This window comes from Nerophis lumbriciformis, linkage group LG15 (genome assembly GCF_033978685.3).
Source record: "Nerophis lumbriciformis linkage group LG15, RoL_Nlum_v2.1, whole genome shotgun sequence".
NCBI classification, from domain to species: domain Eukaryota; kingdom Metazoa; phylum Chordata; class Actinopteri; order Syngnathiformes; family Syngnathidae; genus Nerophis; species Nerophis lumbriciformis.
The window spans coordinates 40,012,786-40,037,065 of NC_084562.2; the positions used below are offsets into that span (position 1 = coordinate 40,012,786).

A 24,280-nucleotide genomic window follows, 5' to 3' on the forward strand; every position below is an offset into this window, starting at 1 on the left:
CATTGCTGTATGTATACTTTTGACGCAGCAGATTTGGTCACATTTTCAGTAGACCCATAATAAATTCATAAAAGAACCAAACTTCATGAATGTTTTTTGTGACCAACAAGTATGTGCTCCAATCACTCTATCACAAAAAAAATAAGAGTTGTAGAAATTATTGGAAACTCAAGACAGCCATGACATTATGTTCTTTACAAGTGTATGTAAACTTTTGATCGCGACTGTATATAACTGTATTGTTTTTGCTATGTTATTTTTTGAAATAGACAACTTTAGCAGACACCATCGATCCATCTTCTTACGCTTATCAGATGTCCGGTCGCGGGGATAGCAGCCTAAGAAGAGAAGCCCAGACTTCCCTCTCCCCAGCTACTTCATCCAACTCTTTCCGAGGGATCCCGAGGCGTTCCCAGGCCAGCTGAGAGACATAGTCTCTCCACCGTGTCCTGGGTCTTCCCCATGGTCTCTTATCGATTGGATTGTTCGTGGGGCATTCATTTAGCAGACACATTAGATATATTTGCACAAAGTATCGGTATCGCCAATATCAGCTTGAATTTTAATCCGTATCGGATCGGAAACCAAATGAGTGGTATCGCACATCACTAGTAACTGCCCCTCTGTTCACCAGTCACGACACATTTATGGATTCTCCGACTGTCTGAAAATAGAAATCTTCCACTAGGAAGAAACGGACACAAACGCAGCAGATCTTTTTTTAAAATGCACTTTTCCTTCACACCAATATATCAATTGACACTAAAACACATTAATTAGTCAATTAATCCTGTACCACTGAAAAAAAAAAAAAGTGCTTTGAATTTTGGCTCCCTGTGCGATTAAATGTGACACCCTGCTTTATTGGGTTTGGATTACTAACAGCTGGTGATATTGATTAGACACTTGGATTGTTTCCTAAATGGTAGAGTTGATATCCTGTGATTTATTAGGAGTTCAACTGTGATCGAAGATAATGGGTTCACCTTTATTGTTATGAGGATTGTACTTTGATAGTATATTGGCGATATTGATACTAAAGAGTTACGGATTAAAAGAGGAAATGGGTGTGCAACGATGGTAAATTGACAATTAAGAAGATGCCATCTTACATTTATATTGGCTGTAACAAATAAAGACAGCTTTGGTAAAAAGCCAAGTTTTTTGTGACGTGCACAACCTTTTAATCTCATAATTTGTAAGAAGTCTCTTTTGATTTTATTACAGCATTCAATCATTTTGGCTAAGAGTCTCTCAGCAGGGCACATCTTGACTTTACAATGTTTGCACACTCTTCCTTGCCAAAGTGTTTCAAATGTGTCCGATTGAGAGGGCATCTCTTGTCAATAGCCCTCTTCAGGCCAGCCCACGGAATCTCGTTCGTGCTTGTGTATGGTGTTCCTCAAACAAAAGTTTAGAAAAATGCCCAAAATATAAATCTTACATTAGAGATGTGCCAATCAACATTGTTGGCCTCTGATCTGATATTTTGACAATAGATTATATAACTGAAAATGATTTATAACAAGTTACTCAAGTAAACACAACAACACAATTTTGTGAAGCCAGGGTTTCCCCCTAATGTAATTGAATGTGGCGCGCCGCCACATAATTTTTATTACCGCCACAACTTGAAAATAAGATTGTTGTTTTTTTTTACTTGAAAACAAATTAAAGTAATATAATATATTGTAGCCCCCAGGAGAAATCACAAAGTCCGACACTATTTTTAACTTTTATTACCAATCTTATGATAACAAACGGCACCATTCCAACAGGTTTTACCTCCCGTACAAACACTTTCACGCTTCCCCGGACACACAACAACACTTTCTCATTCTCCACCAATCACCTTTTAGGCACGGACAGAAGTTAAGAGTCTCTAAACACAAGTACATTTTACAAACCCTGTTACCATATGAGTTGGGAAATTGTGTTAGATGTAAATATAAATGGAATACAATGATTTGCAAATCATTTTCAACCCATATTCAATTGAATATGCTACAAAGACAACATATTTGATGTTCAAACTGATAAACGTTTTTTTTTTTGCAAATAATCATTAACTTTAGAATTTGATGCCAGCAACACGTGACAAAGAAGTTGGGAAAGGTGGCAATAAAAACTGATAAAGTTGAGGAATGCTCATCAAACACTTATTCGGAACATCCCACAGGTGAACAGGCTAATTGGGAACAGGTGGGTGCCATGATTGGGTATAAAAGTAGATTCTATGAAATGCTCAGCCATTCACAAACAAGGATGGGGCGAGGGTCACCACTTTGTCAACAAATGCTTGAGCAAATTGTTGAACAGTTTAAGAAAAACCTTTCTCAACCAGCTATTGCAAGGAATTCAGGGATTTCACCATCTACGGTCCGTAATATCATCAAAGGGTTCAGAGAATCTGGATAAATCACTGCACGTAAGCAGCTAAGCCCGTGACCTTCGATCCCTCAGGCTGTACTGCATCAACAAGCAACATCAGTGTGTAAAGGATATCACCACATGGGCTCAGGAACACTTCAGAAACCCACTGTCAGTAACTACAGTTGGTCGCTACATCTGTAAGTGAAAGTGAAAACTCTCCTATGCAAGGCGAAAACCGTTTATCAACAACACCCAGAAACGCCGTCGGCTTCGCTGGGCCTGAGCTCATCTAAGATGGACTGATACAAAGTGGAAAAGTGTTTTGTGGTCTGACGAGTCCACAATTCAAATTGTTTTTGGAAACTGTGGACGTCGTGTCCTCCGGACCAAAGAGGAAAAGAACCATCCGGATTGTTATAGGCGCAAAGTTGAAAAGCCAGCATCTGTGATGGTATGGGGGTATATTAGTGCCCAAGAAATGGGTAACTTACACATCTGTGAAGGCGCCATTAATAATGAAAGGTACATACAGGTTTTGGAGCAACATATGTTGCCATCCAAGCAACGTTACCATGGACGCCCATGCTTGTTTCAGCAAGACAATGCCAAGCCAAGTGTTACATCAACGTGGCTTCATAGTAAAAGAGTGCGGGTACTAGACTGGCCTGCCTGTAGTCGAGACCTGTCTTCCATTGAAAATGTGTGGCACATTATGAAGCCTAAAATACCACAACGGAGACCCCCGGACTGTTGAACAACTTAAGCTGTACATCAAGCAAGAATGGGAAAGAATTCCACCTGAGAAGCTTAAAAAATGTGTCTCCTCAGTTCCCAAACGTTTACTGAGTGTTGTTAAAAGGAAAGGCCATGTAACACAGTGGTGAACATGCCCTTTCCCAACTACTTTGGCACGTGTTGCATCGAACACAATTTCCCAACTCATATGGAAATGGGGTTTGTATGATAACACCAAAAAAATATGCTAGATTTGTTGCTAGTTGTTTTTAATAAAACATTTGAAAAAAGTCATTAAAAGTCTGGAAACACTTGAACAAATCTCAACAAAGTACATTGCAAAACGATAAAACTATATGTATATATATATGTTAATATTAATTCATAATAACGGATTTGTTTTAAATGTATATATACATTTTAAGAGCCTTTTTAAAGAAAATTATGTCATTGCAAATTACGCAAATTCCTCGATGATGTCATGTGACCACGCCCATAACCACAGGTGTCTTGGTAGTTTAGGGGAAACCCTAGAAGCTTATCTAATTCAATTTAGACTTTGATCGAGTTGTTGGAAATCAGATCTATTATATTTGTGGTGTTGAAAGCGACATACAATGTTATTTTTTTAGCAAAATAACGTGGTTACTCTACAATGGGCGGCATGGCGTAGAGCGGCCGTGCCAGAAACCTAAGGGTTGCAGGTTCGCTCCCTGCCTCTTGCCATCCAAATTGCTGCCGTTGTGTCCTTGGGCATGACATTGCCCCCAGTGCCGCTCACACTGGTGAATGAATGATGGGTGGTGGTCGGAGGGGCCGTAGGCGCGAACTGGCAGCCACGCTTCCGTCAGTCTACCCCAGGGTAGCTGTGGCTATGAAAGTAGCTTACCACCACCAGGTGTGAATGAATGAATGATAGGTTCTCACTTCTCTGTAAAGTGCTTTGAGTGTCTAGAAACGCGCTATATAAATCGAAACCATTATTATTATTATTATTATTATTATTACAATGACTAAATAAAAGCAAAAACTACTACTACTAATCGTCAGGAAACGGGCAGGTAGAATCACTGCAGACCCCTCACACCCTGCTCACAAGCTGATCAAACTCCTCCCCTCCGGCAGGTGTTGCAAATGACTGTACTATACAGTCATAAGAACATTTTTTCCCCCAGACTATCAATCTGTCAGATTGTGACTATTTAGCGTTCATCAGATTGAATCTGATGAACGCTAAATAGTCACAGAGTGTCAGATCTGTTGCTGTGAATTAACCTTTGATTGATTGATTAACACTTTTATTAGTAGATTTCACAGTGAAGTACATATTCCGTAAAATTGACCACTAAATGGTAACACCCGAATAAGTTTTTCAACTTGTTTAAGTCGGGGTCCACGTTAATCAATTCATGGTATAAATATATACTATCAGCATAATACAGTCATCACACAAGTTAATCATCAGAGTATATACATTGAATTATTTACATTATTTACAATCCCGGGGGTAGGATGTGGAGGGGGTTTGGGCGGGGATTAGGTTTGGTTGATATCAGCACTTCAGTCATCAACAATAATATCATCTGAGAAATGGACATTGTAACAGTGTAGGTCTGACTTGGTAGGATATGTACAGCGAGCAGTGAACATGGTGAGCTCAGAAAGCATAAGAACAAGTATACACATTTGATTATTTACATTTGATTAATTACAATCCGGGGAGGTGGGATGTGGTGGGGGGAGGGTGTTAGTCTAGGGTTGTAGTTGCCTGGAGGTGGTCTTTTAGTGCGGTCTTGAAGAAGGGTAGAGATGCACTTTCTTTTACACCTGTTGGGAGTGCATTCCATATTGATGTGGCATAGAAGGAGATCGAGTTAAGACCTTTGTTAGATCGGAATCTAGGTTTAACATGGTTTGTGGAGCTCCCCCTGGAGTTGTGGTTATGGTAGTCATTTACGTTAAGGAAGTAATTTGACATGTACTTCGGTATCAGGGAGGTGTAGCGAATTTTATAGACTAGGCTCAGTGCAAGTTGTTTTACTCTGTCCTCCACCCTGAGCCAGCCCACTTTGGAGAAGTGGGTAGGAGTGAGGTGGGATCTGGGGTGGAGGTCTAGAAGTAATCTGACTAGCTTGTTCTGGGATGCTTGGAGTCTAGATTTGAGGGTTTTGGAGGTGCTGGTGTACCAGGAGGTGCATGCGTAATCGAAAAAGGGTTGAATGAGAGTTCCCGCTAGAATATTTTGTTGACCAGAGAGGAGATTCTGTAGAGAAATCTACCTGCAACTAATCTGTCACTGTGAGTCTACAAACTCATGTTCACTTCATCATCGTTTTGCTCTTTTTGCTTTATTCGCGACAGCACTATTATCTTGTTAGACTTGCACATATTAGTTATTTAAGCACTTGTTTATATTTTTGTTAATTGCTACAAAGAGAGCACAGTCTAGCTCTCCAATAAAGCTGATTCTGATATAAATCATTTGGGTTTTGCCCTCCTGTATGCAGACCTACTCTGTCAACAATAACAAAAGCAACCAAAATATTATTTTGTAAGAATAATACGAAAAATACAAATTACGACCAAACCTATTTAGTATGGTTTATATACGGATAGTATACAAAGTATCGATGGTAGCGACAACTGGATCAATCATCCCTACTTTACATTGAAACTTTAGCGGTTAGCCTCCTCTGACGTCCTACTCAGTGTGTGTTTGTAACAATAAACGGTATTATGATAAACCATGGTAAAACTGATTAACCACACTTTGATGAACTCACAAATCGGTGATTCTGCTCATGAACTGGAGAAGCAAACCAGTGCTAACATGCTTAAATGCTATCATGAAAACAAGAGACCTTAACATCTTTCCCCATTAAGAAGCGAAATACACCAATCTAAACATTGCTGTCTGTGCAATGTACTAAGACATCTTTATTTTACATAATTTAGACCAGTGTTTTTCAACCACTGTGCCGCGGCACACTAGTGTGCCGTGAGATACAGTCTGGTGTGCCGTGGGAGATTATGTAATTTCACCTAATTGGGTTAAAAATATTTTTTGCAAACCAGTATATATATAGTTATAATCCGCAATGTGCCGTTATTGAGTGTCTGTGCTGTCTAGAGCTCGGCAGAGTAACCGTGTAATACTCTTCCATATCAGTAGGTAGCTTTGTTGCTTTGTAGATGTCAGGAACGACGACGATGGTTTGCAGGTAAAAAAGTATCTAACCAAAAACAAACAAAAGGCGAGTGCCGCTAAGAAAAGGCATTGAAGCAAAACAAAGCTAAAACTGAACTGGCTGCAAAGTAAACAAAAACAGAATGCTGGACGACAGCAAAGACTTACAGCGTGTGGAGCAGACGGCGTCCACAAAGCACATCCGTACATGCCATGACAATCAACACCAAAACAGGAGCGCAAGACAAAAATTAAAACACTACACACAGGAAAACACACACATAGTCTAAATAAGTCACGGGTGATGTGACAGGTCGTGACACTACACCTACTTTGAGACAAGAGCTATATCGATCCATGGTTGGTTATGGTTTGAATTCATATCCAACAATTGCAAGAACGACTTTTTACTGTCAATATCGGCTGCTGAGTTTAATTTTTTTATGTTTTCTGCTGGTGGTGTGCCTCTGGATTTTTTTATTGAAAAAAATGTGCCTTGGCTCAGAAAAAGTTGAAAAACACTGCTTTAGACCACATGTGTCAAACTCAAGGCCCAGGCGACAGATCTGCCCCGCCACATCATTTTATGTGGCCCGTTTTCGTAAAATACTTCATTTTTTTCCTAATTGCATTTGTTATTTCAATTTTGACGAAAAAATGCATATCTTTTAAACTTTAATGTTATCTGATCATGCTAAATATTACATTACAAAACCCAAAACCAGGGAGGTTGGCACGTTGTGTAAATCGTAAATAAAAACAGAATATAATGATTTACAAATCCTCATATTCAATCGAATACACTGCAAAGACAAAATACTTAATGTTCGATCTGAGAAACGTCATTTAAAAAAAAAAATAAAGTCATAGAATTTATTGGCAGCAACACATTGCAAAAAAGTTGGCACTGGGGCATTTTTACCACTGTGTTACATGGCCTTTCCTTTTAACAACACTCAGTAAACGTTTGGGAACTGAGGAGACCAATTTTTGAAGCTTTTCAGGTGGAATTCTTTAACGTTCAACAGTCCGGGATCGACGTTGTCGTATTTTACGCTTCATAATGCGCCACACATTTTTAATGGGAGACAGGTCTGGACTACAGGTAGGCCAGTCTAGTACCCGCACTCTTTTACTACGAAGCTACGCTGTTGTAACACGTGCAGAATGTGGCTTGGCATTGTCTTGCTGAAATAAGCAGGGGCGTCCATGAAAAAGACGTTGCTTGGATGGCAACATATGCTTCTCCAAAACCTGTATGTAACTTTCAGCATTAATGGTGCCTTCATAGATGTGTAAGTTACCCATGCCTTGGGCACTAATACACCCCCATACCATCACAGATACTGGTTTTTGAACTTTGCGCCTATAACAGTCCGGATGGTTCTCTTCCTCTTTGGTCCGGAGGACACGACGTCCACAGTTTCCAAAAACATTTTTAAATGTGAACTCGTCAGGCCACAGAACACTTTTACACTTTGCATCAGTCCATCTTAGATGAGCTCGGGCCTAGCGAAGCCGGCGGCGTTTCTGGGTGTTGTTGATAAATGGCTTTCATTTTGCATAGTCGAGTTTTAACTTGCACTTACAGATGTAGCGACGAACTGTAGTTACTGACAGTGGTTTTCTGAAGTGTTCCTGAGCCCATGTGGTGATATCCTTTACACACTGATGTCGGTTTGTTGATGAAGTACAGTCTGAGGGATCGAAGGTCACGGGCATTGCCACTTACATGCAGTGATTTCTCCAGATTCTCTGAACCTTTTGTTGATATTACAGACCGTAGATGGTGAAATCCCTAAATTCCTTGCAATAGCTCTTTGTGAAATGTTGTTCTTAAACTGTTCGGCAATTTGCTCACGTATTTGTTCACAAAGTGGTGATCCTCGCCCCATCCTTGTTTGTGAATGGAAGCTTCTTTTATACCCAATTATGGCACCCACCTGTTCCCAATTAGCCTGTACACCTATGGGATGTTCCAAATAAGTATTTTGATGAACATTCCTCAACTTTTTCTGTCTTTTTTGCCACTTGTGCCAACTTTTTTAAACATATTTTGCCGTTATGAAATTCCAAATGAGCTAATATTTGCAAAAAAAAAACAAAGTTTACCAGTTCGAACATTAAGTATCTTGTCTTTTCAGTCTATTCAATTGAATATAGGTTGAAAAGGATTTGCGAATCATTGTATTCTGTTTTTATTTTCGATTTACACAACGTGCCAACTTCACTGGTTTTTGGTTTTGTACAAAAATATTTTATAAAGAAAAACAAATAGTTATATATCTTCCTGTCACCTTTACTTATGATTTCAAAGCAAGTTATCCATGAACTTGTATATAAAAAATATAATATTCAAATACATACTGTAGGCCAGACCTGGGCAAATCAAGGCCCGGGGGCCACATGCGGCCCGTTAAGCTTTTCAATCTGGCCCGCTGGGCATTCCCAAACATTTTTTTTTTAGATCTTTAAGATGGAAAGTGTAGCTGCCATTATGATGTGCAGTGATGTTTTCAAATGACCGTAAGTCTTGAACTATACAAAGTATTTCAATGGTTGGAATCTGCGCTTTTGCTCTATATACTTGTTACTATGGTAATTTAATTAGTTACTATGGTAATCTAAGTCACAGCAGCTGAGACGAGGCACCAAGCAGTGTGCGTAGGGAGCGTTTCCACGGAGTGTTTCTAGAGCGGCCAGCCTGAAATGCGGGTGTCAGGGACAGATGCGGAAGGAGATTTTTACAACAAAGTTCTAAAGCTTAGTGATATATCAGATTGTAGGTGGGTTCTTTTTACACTTCGCGTTCATATTTCGCTGTTTGTTGCATTTTTGTTGCGTTTCGCTTGATTGTAAAATATGTCAATCGAGAGGGGGTGTGACGTTCATATGTTGTCAATATTCAGTGCTTTATCGTTCATAGAAAAGTGTACAATTGCATACATTTTTTTAAGGCGGTCTGTCATAACATTTTTAGCATTCAATCAGACATTATTGTGAGGTTTTGTATTAGTGTTCCTAAAAATAGATATACCGGCCCCAAGACACATTTCTTTTTCTAAATTTGACCCCCGAGTCAAAATATTTGCCCAGGCCTGCTGTAGGCAATTGTATACTATCATGAGGTGTTTATACATTTATATTAGTGCTATCAAATTATATATTTTTTTCCAAATCAGATGCATCACGCTTGAATTTCGATGAATCAACCCCCCTCCTCCCTCCGTGGGAGGGAGGCGAGTTGGGTGCCCGAAACCCCGCGCTCGGAAGCGGATGCCGGTTCACGGTTCGCCCGCCGGCCGAAGGGCTGCAGCCCGGCCGTCGGTCGCGGAGCCCACCGTGCCACACGTGCCAAGGGGCGGGCCGAAACCCGCCCCGAGGCCCTGAGACTTCTGCATCGATTCCCCGAAAACCGCGCGTCACCGCCGGGCCCGCGCCGCCGTCGGGCTGCAGCCCGTCCGTCGGTCGCGGGGCCCCGCCTGTGCCGCGCGCGCCAAGTGGGGGGGGGGGGGGGGGCGGCGAACGGGCCGAGACCCGCCGCCACCCCCCCTCACCGCGAGGCCCTGAGACTTCTGCGTCGACCCCGACGCGCGGCCCGCCGGGACGGAGCCCGCCCCAAAGCCCTGAGACTTCCATCTTTCCTCTTCCCGGTAATGATCCTTCCGCAGGTTCACCTACGGAAACCTTGTTACGACTTTTACTTCCTCTAGATAGTCAAGTTATCTTCTCGGCCTCCGCCAGAGCCTGAGTAGACCCCCCGCGGGGCCGATCCAAGGACCTCACTAAACCATCCAATCGGTAGTAGTGACGGGCGGTGTGTACAAAGGGCAGGGACTTAATCAGTGCGGGCTGATGACTCGCGCTTACTGGGAATTCCTCGTTGATGGGAAACAATTGCAATCCCCAATCCCAATCACGAGTGGAGTTCATCGGATTACCCACGCCTGTCGGCGCAGGGTAGACACACGTTGGGCTACTCAGTGTGGCGCGCGTGCAGCCCCGGACATCTAAGGGCATCACAGACCTGTTATTGCTCAATCTCGCGTGGCTGAACGCCACTTGTCCCTCTAAGAAGTTCGGACGCCGACCGCACCGGGCCCCGTAACTAGTTATCATGCCAGAGTCTCGTTCGTTATCGGAATTAACCAGACAAATTGCTCCACCAACTAAGAACGGCCATGCACCACCATCCACAGAATCGAGAAAGAGCCATCAATCTGTCAATCCTTTCCGTCTCCGGGCCAGGTAAGGTTCCCCGTGTTGAGTCAAATTAAGCCGCAGGCTCCACTCCTGGTGGTGCCCTTCCGTCAAGTCCTTTAAGTTTCAGCTTTGCAACCATACTCCCCCCGTAACCCAAAGACTTTGGTTTCCCGGACGCTGCCCGGCGGGTCATGGGTATAACGCCGCCGGATCGCTAGTTGGCATCGTTTATGGTCGGAACTACGACGGTATCTGATCGTCTTCGAACCTCCGACTTTCGTTCTTGATTAATGAAAACATTCTTGGCATGGGGACGGCGTGGCAAAGTTGGTAGAGTGGCCGTGCCAGCAATCGGAGGGTTGCTGGTTACTGGGGTTCAAACCCCACCTTCTACCATCCTAGTCACGTTCGTTGTGTCCTTGGGCAAGACACTTCACCCCTTGCTCCTGATGGCTGCTGGTTAGCGCCTTGCATGGCAGCTCCCGCCATCAGTGTGTGAATGTGTGTGTGAATGGGTGAATGTGGAAATAGTGTCAAAGCGCTTTGAGTACCTTGAAGGTAGAAAAGCGCTATACAAGTATAACCCATTTATCATTTATCATTTATAATAACAGGTTGTTACCTGCACGCAAAATGTAAATTAATGATAAAAACAAAAAACAGCCCTTTGAAGGCAGCCATTACTGCAATGTGGCCCCTCGATGAAAAAAAGTTGGACACCCCTGCTTTAGACGGACATTTTTCATTGTATGTAGTTTGTAGACTTTTGTGCAACTGCTTTGTATACAACCAGGCAACAAGCAAATATGATGAAATACATCCCGGTGGATGGACGTGTATCAAACAAATCCTTTTTTTCTCCAGCAGCAGGAGCCAATTGCTCAGCGTGATGCTAATTAGCATATGGATCATTAGCATGGCAGTTGAGGCAAAAGGCAGGCAGCCATTATACACAAAGCTTGTGGCGCACAAAAGCATGTTTACGGAGCACACAAACAATTCGGATCACAGTTACTATCATGGCCAAGTATGCAAACCTCTCCTCGGCTCCAAAGCCTTGTACTCTGCAGCAACAACACCAAGTCAACATTCACTCAACACATTCAATCCAAGGTCACAGAATGATGAAACGTGACGGCCCACTTGAGTGAAGTTCATTTTGATTAGTCAAGGGAAAGAAAAGAACATGGAAGGCCACACGGTGTGTTTATAATAAAAACACAATCTACTCTCTCTCCTATTATTTCTTACTTTACAATTCATGTGAATAAAAGCTGAAGTCACATGGGTTCTAGATTGATACAGAGACAGAATTTGGTTTTAAAACACCAAACAAATATTAAAGTAGGACGGGATCATTAGATGAGTCTGCATGGGTTATTTATTGTGTGAGTCGATACTGGCTTTTTTCCAATAACAGGAGAGAATTCCACAAAATACACTTTGCATTGAGCAGCAAACACATTGACTCTTTAAACAAAGCGTTTTGATTGCAAAGTTTTTTTTAAAATATGGTCTTACATTGCTTTTCATAAGCCACCTGTTGTTTGATTCAGTTTTAGACAAATAATGTGTTTTCTTACAGGATAACCGTTATTATGTGGCCAAATAATTTGCCTAACAAACTAGTGCAATATATGTATCTGTACAGTAATCTATTTATTTACGTCTGCACCTTATTGCTCTTTTATCCTGAACTACAACGAGCTAATGCAACAAAATATCCGTCAAGACTTGGATTTTGGCGTGGTTTGTTTTCCCATGGTGCAAAGGATTTGGACCGGACATGGCGTGAAGGCAGGGGCGCTGCTAGGGATTTTGGGCCCCATGAAAATAATCTTTACAGGGCCCCCAACACAGTGTCATTATTTTTTCTGTATTATAATTTCATCATTATTAGGGGCCTCTCTGGGCCCCCCTCCATCATGGGCCCCTAGAATCCCCTTTTCGGCGCCCCTGCGTGAAGGTAAATACATGATTTAATAATAGACTATAAAAAGTATAAACAAAAGGCGTGCACAAGGCGGGGAACAAACTTGGCTAATAAAACAAAACTAGCACAAAGGCAGAACTGTGGAAAAAAAGGAACAAACAAAAGGCGCTCACAGCGGAGGTACAAAACAGTGGCTTGAATAAACAAAAAAACGTACGTGGCAAGAAAAGAGCAGCATGAACTATGACCTGGACAGAGTAAGCAGCGTGTGAATGTGATGTCACCAGGCCGACAAACAGAAAATGACAGGCTTAAATAGTCATGTGGTGATTGAAAACAGGTGCGTGAGTTCAAAAGAATCAGGTGCGTGAGTCGTGAGGATAGGTGAACTGATTGGTAGTCATGGAAACAAAACAGGGAGTGAAAAATCAGGAACTGACAGAGTGCAAAAACCAAACAGAACATAGTCAAACTAAACATGATCACCAAGACATGACAATATCATTCTAACTGTACTATAATTTTCAAATTTGAATGGCAATAAAAGGAAGTCTAAGTATAAGTCTAAGTCTCTTGGCGAAACAGCTCAATTGTTGTTTCATCTGACATCACATGGACAAAGATAAGACCTTCTGGAGGAAAGTTCTGTGGTCAGATGAAACATAAATGGAGCTGTTTGGCCACAATACCCAGCAATATGTTTAGAGGAGAAAATGTGAGGCCTTTAATCCAAGGAACACCATCCCTACCGTCAAACATGGTGGTGGTAGTATTATGCTCTGGGCCTGTTTTGCTGCCAATGGAACTGGTGCTTTAAATGGGACAATGAAAAAGGAGGATTACCTCCAAATTCTTCAGGGCAACCTAAAATCATCAGCCCGGAGGTTGGGTCTTGGGTGCAGTTGGGTGTTCCAATAGGACAATGACCCCAAACACACATCAAAAGTGGTAAAGGAATGGCTAAATCAGGCTAGAATTAAGGTTTTAGAATGGCCTTCCCAAAGTCCTGACATAAATGTGTGGACAATGCTGAAGAAACAAGTCCATGTCAGAAAACCAACACATTTACCTGAACTGCACCAATTTTGTCAAGAGGAGTGGTCAAAAATTCAACCAGAAGCTTGTGGATGGCTACCAAAAGCGCCTTATTGCAGTGAAACTTGCCAAGGGACATGTAAGCAAATATTAACATAGCTGTATGTATACTTTTGACCCAGCAGATTTGGTCACATTTTCAGTAGACCCATAATAAATTCATAAAAGAACCAAACTTCATGAATGTTTTTTTGTGACCAACAAGTATGTGCTCTAATCAGTCCATCACAAAAAACTAAGAGTAAAATAAGAGTAAGTGTATGTACACTTTTGATCGCGACTGTATATATTTTTTTGACACACAGACAAATTAAAACACACACAAGTGGATCTGATTACACACATATTAGTACACAGACGTTTGCAAATAATTTTGCTACAATAATACTACCATACTTGTCATTCATTATTTGACATTTTATATGCAAAATTGTGCCCTCCACGCAGAATATACACAGACTTGTGATCTGTTTAGAGGGCCATGAAAACCACACATTTTTTTTGTATTCATTAAATAAATATAGAAATTATATTTTTATGTGTTTAAAAAAAAAAAAAGAGGAACCTGTATTACATTTTTTTTCATTTATTTACACAGTGTGTATATCTTTTTCAAAAGATATACACACTTTTCCAAACACCACATTAAATGTTCCTTAATTCCTAGATTATTTGCAAAATGACACACTTGGGTCAAAACATATACCCATTCATCAAAATAAAGCAAGCATTTGTAAAAATGCCGATTTATTGTCATCTCACTCACACAGACTTCAAATGATAAGACACTATTTGAGTGAGTTACCTAGAACATTGATAAATACAAAACACATTTGTTAAAACAACCTATTTTACGATAAGAAATCACATTTTTGGAGCATTTTGCCCGAACATGATTACTGTAACTTGACAAAATATACTGGCAAATCCATAGCGATTATCATTGTTTACTTTGAAGTGGGCCTATGGACCTAAAGAAAAAGTAAAAATATCCTGTAATATTTTCAAGAAGTGCTCAACAATGATGCTGCCAGAAAATAATCATTTACCACAGTCAGGTAAAGTAACATATCGTAATAGTCAACAATGACATGCAGTACAAATTAAAATCGGAGACATATAAAAAGGTTTGAAAAAAAATCTGGATAAAAATAAAAATTACAGCATAGAGCACAGGTGTCCAACTCAAGGCCCGGGGGCCAGATCAATTTGTGTGGCCCCCGAAAGTACGGTGTTAGCAAATACGGTGTTAGCTTTCATTGCTATGCTGATGACACCCAACTCTACATGCCCCTAAAGCTGACCAACACGCCGGATTGTAGTCAGCTGGAGGCGTGTCTTAATGAAATTAAACAATGGATGTCCGCTAACTTCTTGCAACTCAACGCCAAGAAAACGGAAATGCTGATTATCGGTCCTGCTAAACACCGACATTTATTTAATAATACCACCTTAACATTTGACAACCAAACAATTACACAAGGCGAATCAGTAAAGAATCTGGGTATTATCTTCGACCCAACTCTCTCGTTTGAATCACACATTAAGAGTGTTACTAAAACGGCCTTCTTCCATCTCCGTAATATCGCTAAAATTCGTTCTATTTTATCCACTAGCGACGCTGAGATCATTATTCATGCGTTCGTTACGTCTCGTCTCGACTACTGTAACGTATTATTTTCGGGTCTCCCTATGTCTAGCATAAAAAAATTACAGTTGGTACAAAATGCGGCTGCTAGACTTTTGACAAGAACAAGAAAGTTTGATCATATTACGCCTATACTGGCTCACCTGCACTGGCTTCCTGTGCACTTAAGAAGTGACTTTAAGGTTTTACTACTTACGTATAAAATACTACACGGTCTAGCTCCGTCCTATCTTGTCGATTGCATTGTACCATATGTCCCGGCAAGAAATCTGCGTTCAAAGAACTCCGGCTTATTAGTGATTCCCAGAGCCCAAAAAAAGTCTGCGGGCTATAGAGCGTTTTCTATTCGGGCTCCAGTACTATGGAATGCCCTCCCGGTAACAATTAGAGATGCTACCTCAGTAGAAGCATTTAAGTCCCATCTTAAAACTCATTTGTATACTCTAGCCTTTAAATAGCCCCCCTGTTAGACCAGTTGATCTGCCGTTTCTTTTCTTTTCTCCTCTGCTCCCCTTTTCCATGAGGGGGGGGGGGGGGCACAGGTCAGGTGGCCATGGATGAAGTGCTGGCTGTCCAGAGTCGGGACCCGGGGTGGACCGCTCGCCTGTGCATTGGCTGGGAACATCTCTACGCTGCTGACCCGTCTCCGCTCGGGATGGTGTCCTGCTGGCCCCACTATGGACTGGACTCTTACTATTATGTTGGATCCACTATGGACTGGACTCTCACAATATTATGTCAGACCCACTCGACATCCATTGCTTTCGGTCTCCCCTAGAGGGGGGGGGTTACCCACATATGCGGTCCTCTCCAAGGTTTCTCATAGTCATTCACATCGACGTCCCACTGGGGTGAGTTTTTCCTTGCCCGTATGTGGGCTCTGTACCGAGGATGTCGTTGTGGCTTGTGCAGCCCTTTGAGACACTTGTGATTTAGGGCTATATAAATAAAGATTGATTGATTAAAGATTGATTGAAAGAGTGGAAATAATATGTGTAAGTAAAGTATGTTATTTTTTCTAAATACATGTATTACAAAAATAAATGTACTGTGTACAATTACATATATTTACACTTTAATCATCTCTAATAATAAAACAAAATATATCACCATACATTTCAAAACAATGTTAATGTTCAAATATAGATAAATGCTTAAATATCTGCTTTACTTATGATTTCAAAGCAGGTAATCAAACAAACTGTTCATGTAAAAATTTAACAGTAAACATTTTTTACAGTAAAATCCACTTTCAATATAGAGTAATACACTATAAAACACAACAACCGTAGATTTTAAAGTATAAAAAACTTGCATGAATTAAAAAAACAAAAAAACAGTGGTACAGTTTTTCCATTCCATTCAATTTAATTCCATGTATTTTTTCATTTTATATGCTGTAAAAAAAACTTGCAAATATTAATGTAAAATTGTGGCGACAGAGCTGCCAGTTTTATACAGTACAATCTACAGATTTCGTTTTGTACAGCGTACATATAAAAAGACATAATAATCAAATACATAGACCATTATACACATGATTTATATATATACACATTTATATACATACTGCTTATTATTCAGTGTTAAAATCGGCCCTCTGAGGGCAACCATAACTGCAATGTGGCCCTCAATGAAAATGAGTCTGACATGCCTGGCATAGAGTATAGGCTTCATGTGCAGACTTAGGCAACAGCAACTCTATGAAAGAACATACTCAAAAGCCTCAGTTACTGATTCTGATCATCACCTGCCCGTCTAGCTGCATCCGGCCATAGTATCTCTTCCACATCACATGTGCAAGATGGGAATGTGTGTGTAAAGCATTGTGTGTAATATTTCGCAAAAACTGTGAAGCATAGTCAATGCCTAATATTAGGCACATCTGCACAGTGGTTTTGTTTACTGTGTGTAGACTTATGTTAACTGTGTGAACATTTAACATTTAGTGTGTAAGCCAGGGGTGTCAAACTCATTCTAGATGGGGGGCCACATGGAAACAAATCTACTCCCAAGTGGGCTGGACTGGTAAAATCGCGGCACGATAACTTAAAAATAAAGACAACTTCGGATTGTTTTCTTTGTTTAAAAATAGAACAAGCACATTCTGAAATTGTACAAATCATAATGTTGTAGTTTTTTTTTTTACAAACCCTGTTTCCATATGAGTTGGGAAATTGTGTTAGATATAAATATAAACGGAATACAATAATTTGCAAATCCTTTTCAACCCATATTCAATTGAATGCACTACAAAGACAAGATATTTGATGTTCAAACTCATAAACTTTTTTTTTTTTTTTTGCAAATAATAATTCACTTAGAATTTCATGGCTGCAACACGTGCCAAAGTAGTTGGGAAAGGGCATGTTCACCACTGTGTTACATGGCCTTTCCTTTTAACAACACTCAGTAAACGTCTGGGAACTGAGAAGACACATTTTTTAAGCTTCTCAGGTGGAATTATTTCCCATTCTTGCTTGATGTACAGCTTAAGTTGTTCAACAGTCCGGGGGTCTCCGTTGTGGTATTTTAGGCTTCATAATGTGCCACACATTTTCAATGGGAGACAGGTCTGGACTACAGGCAGGCCAGTCTAGTACCCGCACTCTTTTACTATGAAGCCACGTTGATGTAACACGTGGCTTGGCATTGTCTTGCTGAAATAAGCAGGGGCATCCATGGTAACGTTGCTTGGATTGCAACATATGTTGCTCAAAAACCTGTATACCATCACAGATGCTGGTTTTTCAACTTTGCGCCTATAACAATCCGGATGGTTCTTTTCCTCTTTGGTCCGGAGGACACGACGTCCACAGTTTCCAAAAACAATTTGAAATGTGGACTCGTCAGACCACAGAACACTTTTCCACTTTGAATCAGTCCATCTTAGATGAGCTCAGGCCCAGCGAAGCCGACGGCGTTTCTGGGTGTTGTCGATAAACGGTTTTCGCCTTGCATAGGAGAGTTTTAACTTGCACTTACAGATGTAGCGACCAACTGTAGTTAGTGACAGTGGGTTTCTGAAGTGTTCCTGAGCCCATGTGGTGATATCCTTTACACACTGATGTCGCTTGTTGATGCAGTACAGCCTGAGGGATCGAAGGTCACGGGCTTAGCTGCTTACGTGCAGTGATTTCTCCAGATTCTCTGAACCCTTTGATGATGTTACGGACCGTAGATGGTGAAATCCCTAAATTCCTTGCAATAGCTGGTTGAGAAAGGTTTTTCTTAAACTGTTCAACAATTTGCTCACGCATTTGTTGACAAAGTGGTGACCCTCACCCCATCCTTGTTTGTGAATGACTGAGCATTTCATGGAATCTACTTTTATACCCAATCATGGCACCCACCTGTTCCCAATTTGCCTGTACACCTGTGGGATGTTCTAAATAAGTGTTTGATGAGCATTCCTCAACTTTATCAGTATTTATTGCCACCTTTCCCAACTTCTTTGTCACGTGTTGCTGGCATCAAATTCTAAAGTTAATGATTATTTGCAAAAAAAAAATGTTTCAGTTTGAACATCAAATATGTTGTCTTTGTAGCATATTCAACTGAATATGGGTTGAAAATGATTTGCAAATCATTGTATTCCGTTTATATTTATATTTAAAACAATTTCCCAACTCAAATAGTACGGGGTTTGTACAATTACCTGTTTAGGTTAATAGTATATCTGCTTTATTTGTCATTATTTATTTTTTTCTGAATAAATTATGTGATAATGTAATAATATACAACATAAAGTAGCAAGAAACACATCAATAATGAATAAAGCAAAACATGTTCTGGATAAAAAAATCACTTCATATTCTCTACTGCTCACTAGTGTTACCATATCTGAGTTATTGTGCAGAAATATGGGGAAATAACTACAAATGTGCGCTTCATTCACAAACTGTGTTACAAAAAAGATCAATTAGAATAATACATAATGTTGGATAAAGAGAACATTGAAAAAACACTTCATGTATTAAATCACAACTTTTGAAATTCAACGATTTGGTGCATTTGAAAACAGCTAAAATGATGTACAACGCAAACTATAACCTGCTACCCAAGAATGTACAACAATTCTTCTCAACAGAAGAGGAGAAATATAACCTTACAGGAAAATCTAATTTAAAACATGTGTATGCGCATACAACACTTAAAACCTTTAGTATATCAGTATGTGGAATTAAATTATGGAACGGATTAACCAGAGAAATGAAACAAAGCACCAGTATGATTCAGTTTAAGAGACAAAAGTGTTCACAAAGTACACAGAACAAGAATTATGATAAACATCTTAAACCCTTTTTTATTGAGACAAAGATTATTTATGTATTTAATATTTGTATGCTTACTATGGTATATTATTTATTTATTATTTATTTGTTCACTGTTTTGTTACAGAGAACAAGGAAATTGGATAAAATTGCTATGGTATGAAAAGGGGTAGGATTAAATACGCTCTGCATCTTCCTACTCCTTTTCGGACGTGCTGTAATGAAACCATTGGAAATGTGTGATGCAATACATTGTATCGTGTGCATGTTCAATATAAACTGAAACTAAACTGAAGTGAACTCAGTCAACTCATTGGTGTTAATTTTCAATCTATCAAGATAAAAAAAATGATATTAAAATCAAATTACAGGATGTTATTTGTGTAGTTTGATCATTTTCCTCGACTAATGTACTAACATCATGTGGTTTATTTTGTACATATGCAGTATTCTACAAAGATACAAATAATTGCTATTGCGACATCCAGTGGACACATTTAGAACTGCCGTTTCTTTCGTTCACAAATTTCAGGGTAATTTTTATACTGAGCAAACTCATCCTGAGGCATACTTGCCAACCTTGAGACCTCCGATTTCGGGAGGTGGGGGTTGGGGGGTGGGGGCATGGTCGGGGTTGGGGCGGGGCGTGGTTAAGAGGGGAGGAGTATATTGACAGCTAGAATTCACCAAGTCAAGTATTTCATACATATACACATATATATATATATATATATATACATATACACATATAAATATATATATATATATATATATATACATATATATATACACATATATATATATATATATATATATATATATATATATATATATATATATATATATATATATATACATATATACATATATATATATATATATATATATATATATATATATATATATATATATACATCCTGAAAATATGCAAACAAAACTGTGTTTAGATAATTGATACCTTCAAACTTGCATAAATAAATATTAAGGAATATAACATAACTTGGCTTCTGAGAGTTTCAAAATGTAATGAATAAAATGCTAAAGTTGTTGATAAACAAGCAATTATTTTAATAATTAAATATGATCATTTTAAATGAATTATTATGATAATTTAAAATCAATTATTTCAAATATGTTTATCTTGATGTATAATTCTATGGCTGGATGTAATAAGGAGTCAGGAAAAAATACAAATAAAAATACAATTAATTTTGATGTTTTTAGCAAAATATAGTAAAAATGTATTTATTTATTTATTGCTTTTAATTAATAAATACATTTATTTTTAGGTAAGATAAACATAATAATACAATTTATCTCTAGTCTGGATGATTTAGTTCTAGTCACCCTGTTGTCCTCCCGTCATGAAAAAAGGCTGTCCTCACTCGGGTCCGCATGGAGCTGGAGGGGGCGTGGCTTCCAGCTCCGGCTGAAAATCGGGAGATTTTCGGGAGAATATTTGTCCCGGGAGGTTTTCGGGAGAGGCGCTGAATTTCGGGAGTCTCCCGGAAAATTCGGGAGGGTTGGCAAGTATGTCCTGAGGGCTGGATAAAACCTGTCCGCCGGCCTGATCCAGCCCCCCGGGGCATATGTTTGACACCCCTGGTGTAAGCAAAATTGGAAAAAACTAACATTGATTAGAGTACATGCATTTCAAGTTTAGAAATATAAGTCAGTCCTGAACCTCGCGGTACATCACTGTCTTATAGCCCTTTTTTTTTTTTTAACATCTGAATGGTTGATAGTTTTCAATGATTGATTGAATGACTTACTGTAAGTACAGTCACTTACCAGTTTACGTTGGCACCAGGTGCAGACACCACATAGAGCAACTAGCCAAAGGGCACATACTAAGAATGCCAAAGACACCAGGAATACACTGAGCGACACTGAACCTGAGGGGGGAGGGACAGAAGAAGGAAGACACACAGAGACAAGAATATTAGTTGAGGCTCACAGTTGAAACATCCTGGGTTTTGTGTGACAACGCTCCCCATTTTTAGTTGCGATTGGGAGCAAATGCGTGTGATGATCTGGCCTTGTTTCCGCACGCATTCATCATTCTCCCGCAGTTGTTATCAGCGAGACAGACAAGTGTTAAAAAGCGACGCAACCGTTTCATGCTGGTGCTCGCAGTGTATAAATAGAGGATGTGCACTCGTCAGGAAGAGATCATATCAAGGACCACAAGCCATGCAATTACGAGCATCCGTTCTCTTTCGCAGCTATCTTGTAAAATCCTTCAGCAACTTTGTTCCCAACTTGATGTATGAAACTTCTTCCTCGGCCCACGACTTTCTTTCAATTACAGACACTCGACGCTGCCAATCAAATGTTTGTCGCTATGTCGGCGACATGATGGAATGCGCATAGCAGCCTGGCACTAAAATAATGTCTGCAAACAATGAGCCCACCAGTGCCAAATTCTCTTCTCTACAGTCTTTCCACCTGCAAAATTAATCAAACCACTAAGTCACTCCTTTATCCCCATTTCTTTTTTTTATCGCTCACTTGAGAGCACATTGCAAATAATAATAAAAAAGGCATTTCAGTGGACGGAATCACAATTTTCTTTAAATATTCTATACAGTTGAAAGAAGTTTTCTTTTACTCAACATGTGCATGCATGTCATTCATTTGGGGGTCATTAATAATGTATTTGTTCTTTTTTATGAGTGAGTATAAAACAGACATCTTTACAGATTTAAAAAACAAGAGTTAAGTGCATATGTTGGGATTCTCTCTAAACATAAGATTTATAAGCTCAAATATATACATCATTATATACACGTTGTCGACATGACCCCAAAATGCAGAGATAGTAGGCGATGTGCAGGTGAGAAAACCCTTTTATCAGGGACAATGTTGTCATGACATTGTTTTCCCGAGATGCAATAAAAGTTGGAGCGGACATGGCGTGAAGGTAAGGACATATTTATTTTTACTATAACAAAAAGAACAAACTAAAGGCGCGCACAAGGCGGAGGTACAAACTTGACTATAAAACAAAAACTTACACTTAACATAGACTAGGGACATGAAACAAAAGAACTGCTAAACGTGACATGAATAAACAAAAATTTACTTGGAACAAGCATGGAAATGATCATGGAACAATGGCATGGAATCAACGCATGAGTGACAAGGGTAACAGCAGATGATGTCGCGAGGCCGACCAACAGAAAAAGACAGGCTTAAATAACAGTGACATGATTGGTGACAGGTGTGTGAGTCCAAACGTGGAACAGGTGAAACTAATGGGTAACCATGGAAACATAACAAGGGAGTGAACAACCAGGAACTAAAAAGCGTCCAAAAAACAAACAGCATATGGCCAAACAAAAACATGATTAACACAGACATGACAAATGTTAGGTAAAATAAGGACAAGGACACAGGACAACCATGAAAAAAATGAAGCTTTGGGCCTGACACTTAACCCACCCTTGTACCAGTGCCACCCAAACTGGTCTCAATGTAGCTTGAATGTAGATAATGTGTTTCTCAATTTAAAGCGCATTGAGTCACTAGTGAAAAACCACTACGTAAATATATTCCGAATTTTCCGGACCATAGGGCGCACCGCCGATGAATGGTCTATTTTTGATCTTTTTTTCATATTAGGCGCATCGGATTATAGAGCGCATTAAAGGAGTCATATTATTTTTTTTTTTTTCTAAATGGAAAACACTTCCTATGGTCTACATAACATGTAATGGTGGTTCTTTGGTCAAAATGTTGCATAAGATGATGTTTTACAGATCATCTTCAAGCCACTTTCTGACAGTCGCTTCAGGATGCGCCGTTTTGTGGGCGGTCTTATTTACGTGGCTCACCTTCGGCAGCGTCTTCTCCCTGTCATCTTTGTTGTAGCGGTGTAGGGTGCAAGGACGGGAGTGGAAGAAGTGTCAAAAGATGGCGCTAACTGTTTTAATGACATTCAGAATTTACTTAAATCAATAACAGAGGAAATGTATGCCGTGAAAAACCGTCCAACCTGAACTCTTATAAGTAAAGTTCCTTGGGTAAATAATGTAAACTCACTACACCGGTATGTTTTAGCACTGGCGAGTTTACTGACATGTATAATAAGTAAGAACTTTACACTACTTTATATTAGAAATGGCAACAGCGAAGGATGAATGTCACATAACAAGAAGATAGAGCAAAAGAAGAAGCTTATCGACTACGGAGTCATCAAGGACTAAAAGGCGGATGCGGACAATTTTTCAGGATTCATGCAGATCCCAAATACAGATCAGCAGGTATCAGAAGCTAAGAAAAGTTGCTTTTGCATAATATTGCGGAACAAAACACCAGACAATGTCTTACCTTATACACACACCATAAGAATACTCGTATGTTTAATGCGGTGAAATCCTTCAAGCGGTGCGGCTTCATAGCTTACCAAAGTCGTACTAAAACATGTTAAATGATTTTTGTGCGCTGTGTGTAATGTTCTATATTTTCAATGGAACATTTGTAAATGTGAGTGTGAATGTTGTCTGGCTATCTGTGTTGGCCCTGTGATGAGGTGGCGACTTGTCTAGGGTGTACCCCGCCTACCCCCCGAATGCAGCTGAGATAGGCTCCAGCACCCCACGCGACCCCAAAAAAGACGAGCAGTAGAAAATGGATGGGTGGGTGGACATTTAAAATGTTGGTGTTGTTTACCTGAGACCCATCATAGTGCAGTCTACACATAGCTCTTGTGTTTGACTGCCATCCACAGGTCACACTTATCATTACACCATGTACCAAATAAAATAGCTTCAAGGTGGGTAAGCTCAACCAAAATTATTCCTTACATTAGGTGCACCGGGTTATAAGGC

General features: G+C 39.9%; 1 protein-coding gene across 2 annotated transcripts in view; it reads right to left on the reverse strand.

Annotated features, from left to right (window-relative positions):
• The window catches only part of LOC133616116 (synaptotagmin-7-like), a 463,372-nt gene that overhangs the window by 218,646 nt on the left and 220,446 nt on the right, over window positions 1-24,280 (reverse strand). For both annotated transcript variants that reach the window (XM_061975228.1, XM_061975227.1), the window contains exon 2: window positions 21,240-21,343. In XM_061975228.1, the coding sequence (XP_061831212.1) occupies window positions 21,240-21,343 (104 nt within the window). The remainder of the gene's footprint in view (window positions 1-21,239; window positions 21,344-24,280) is intronic.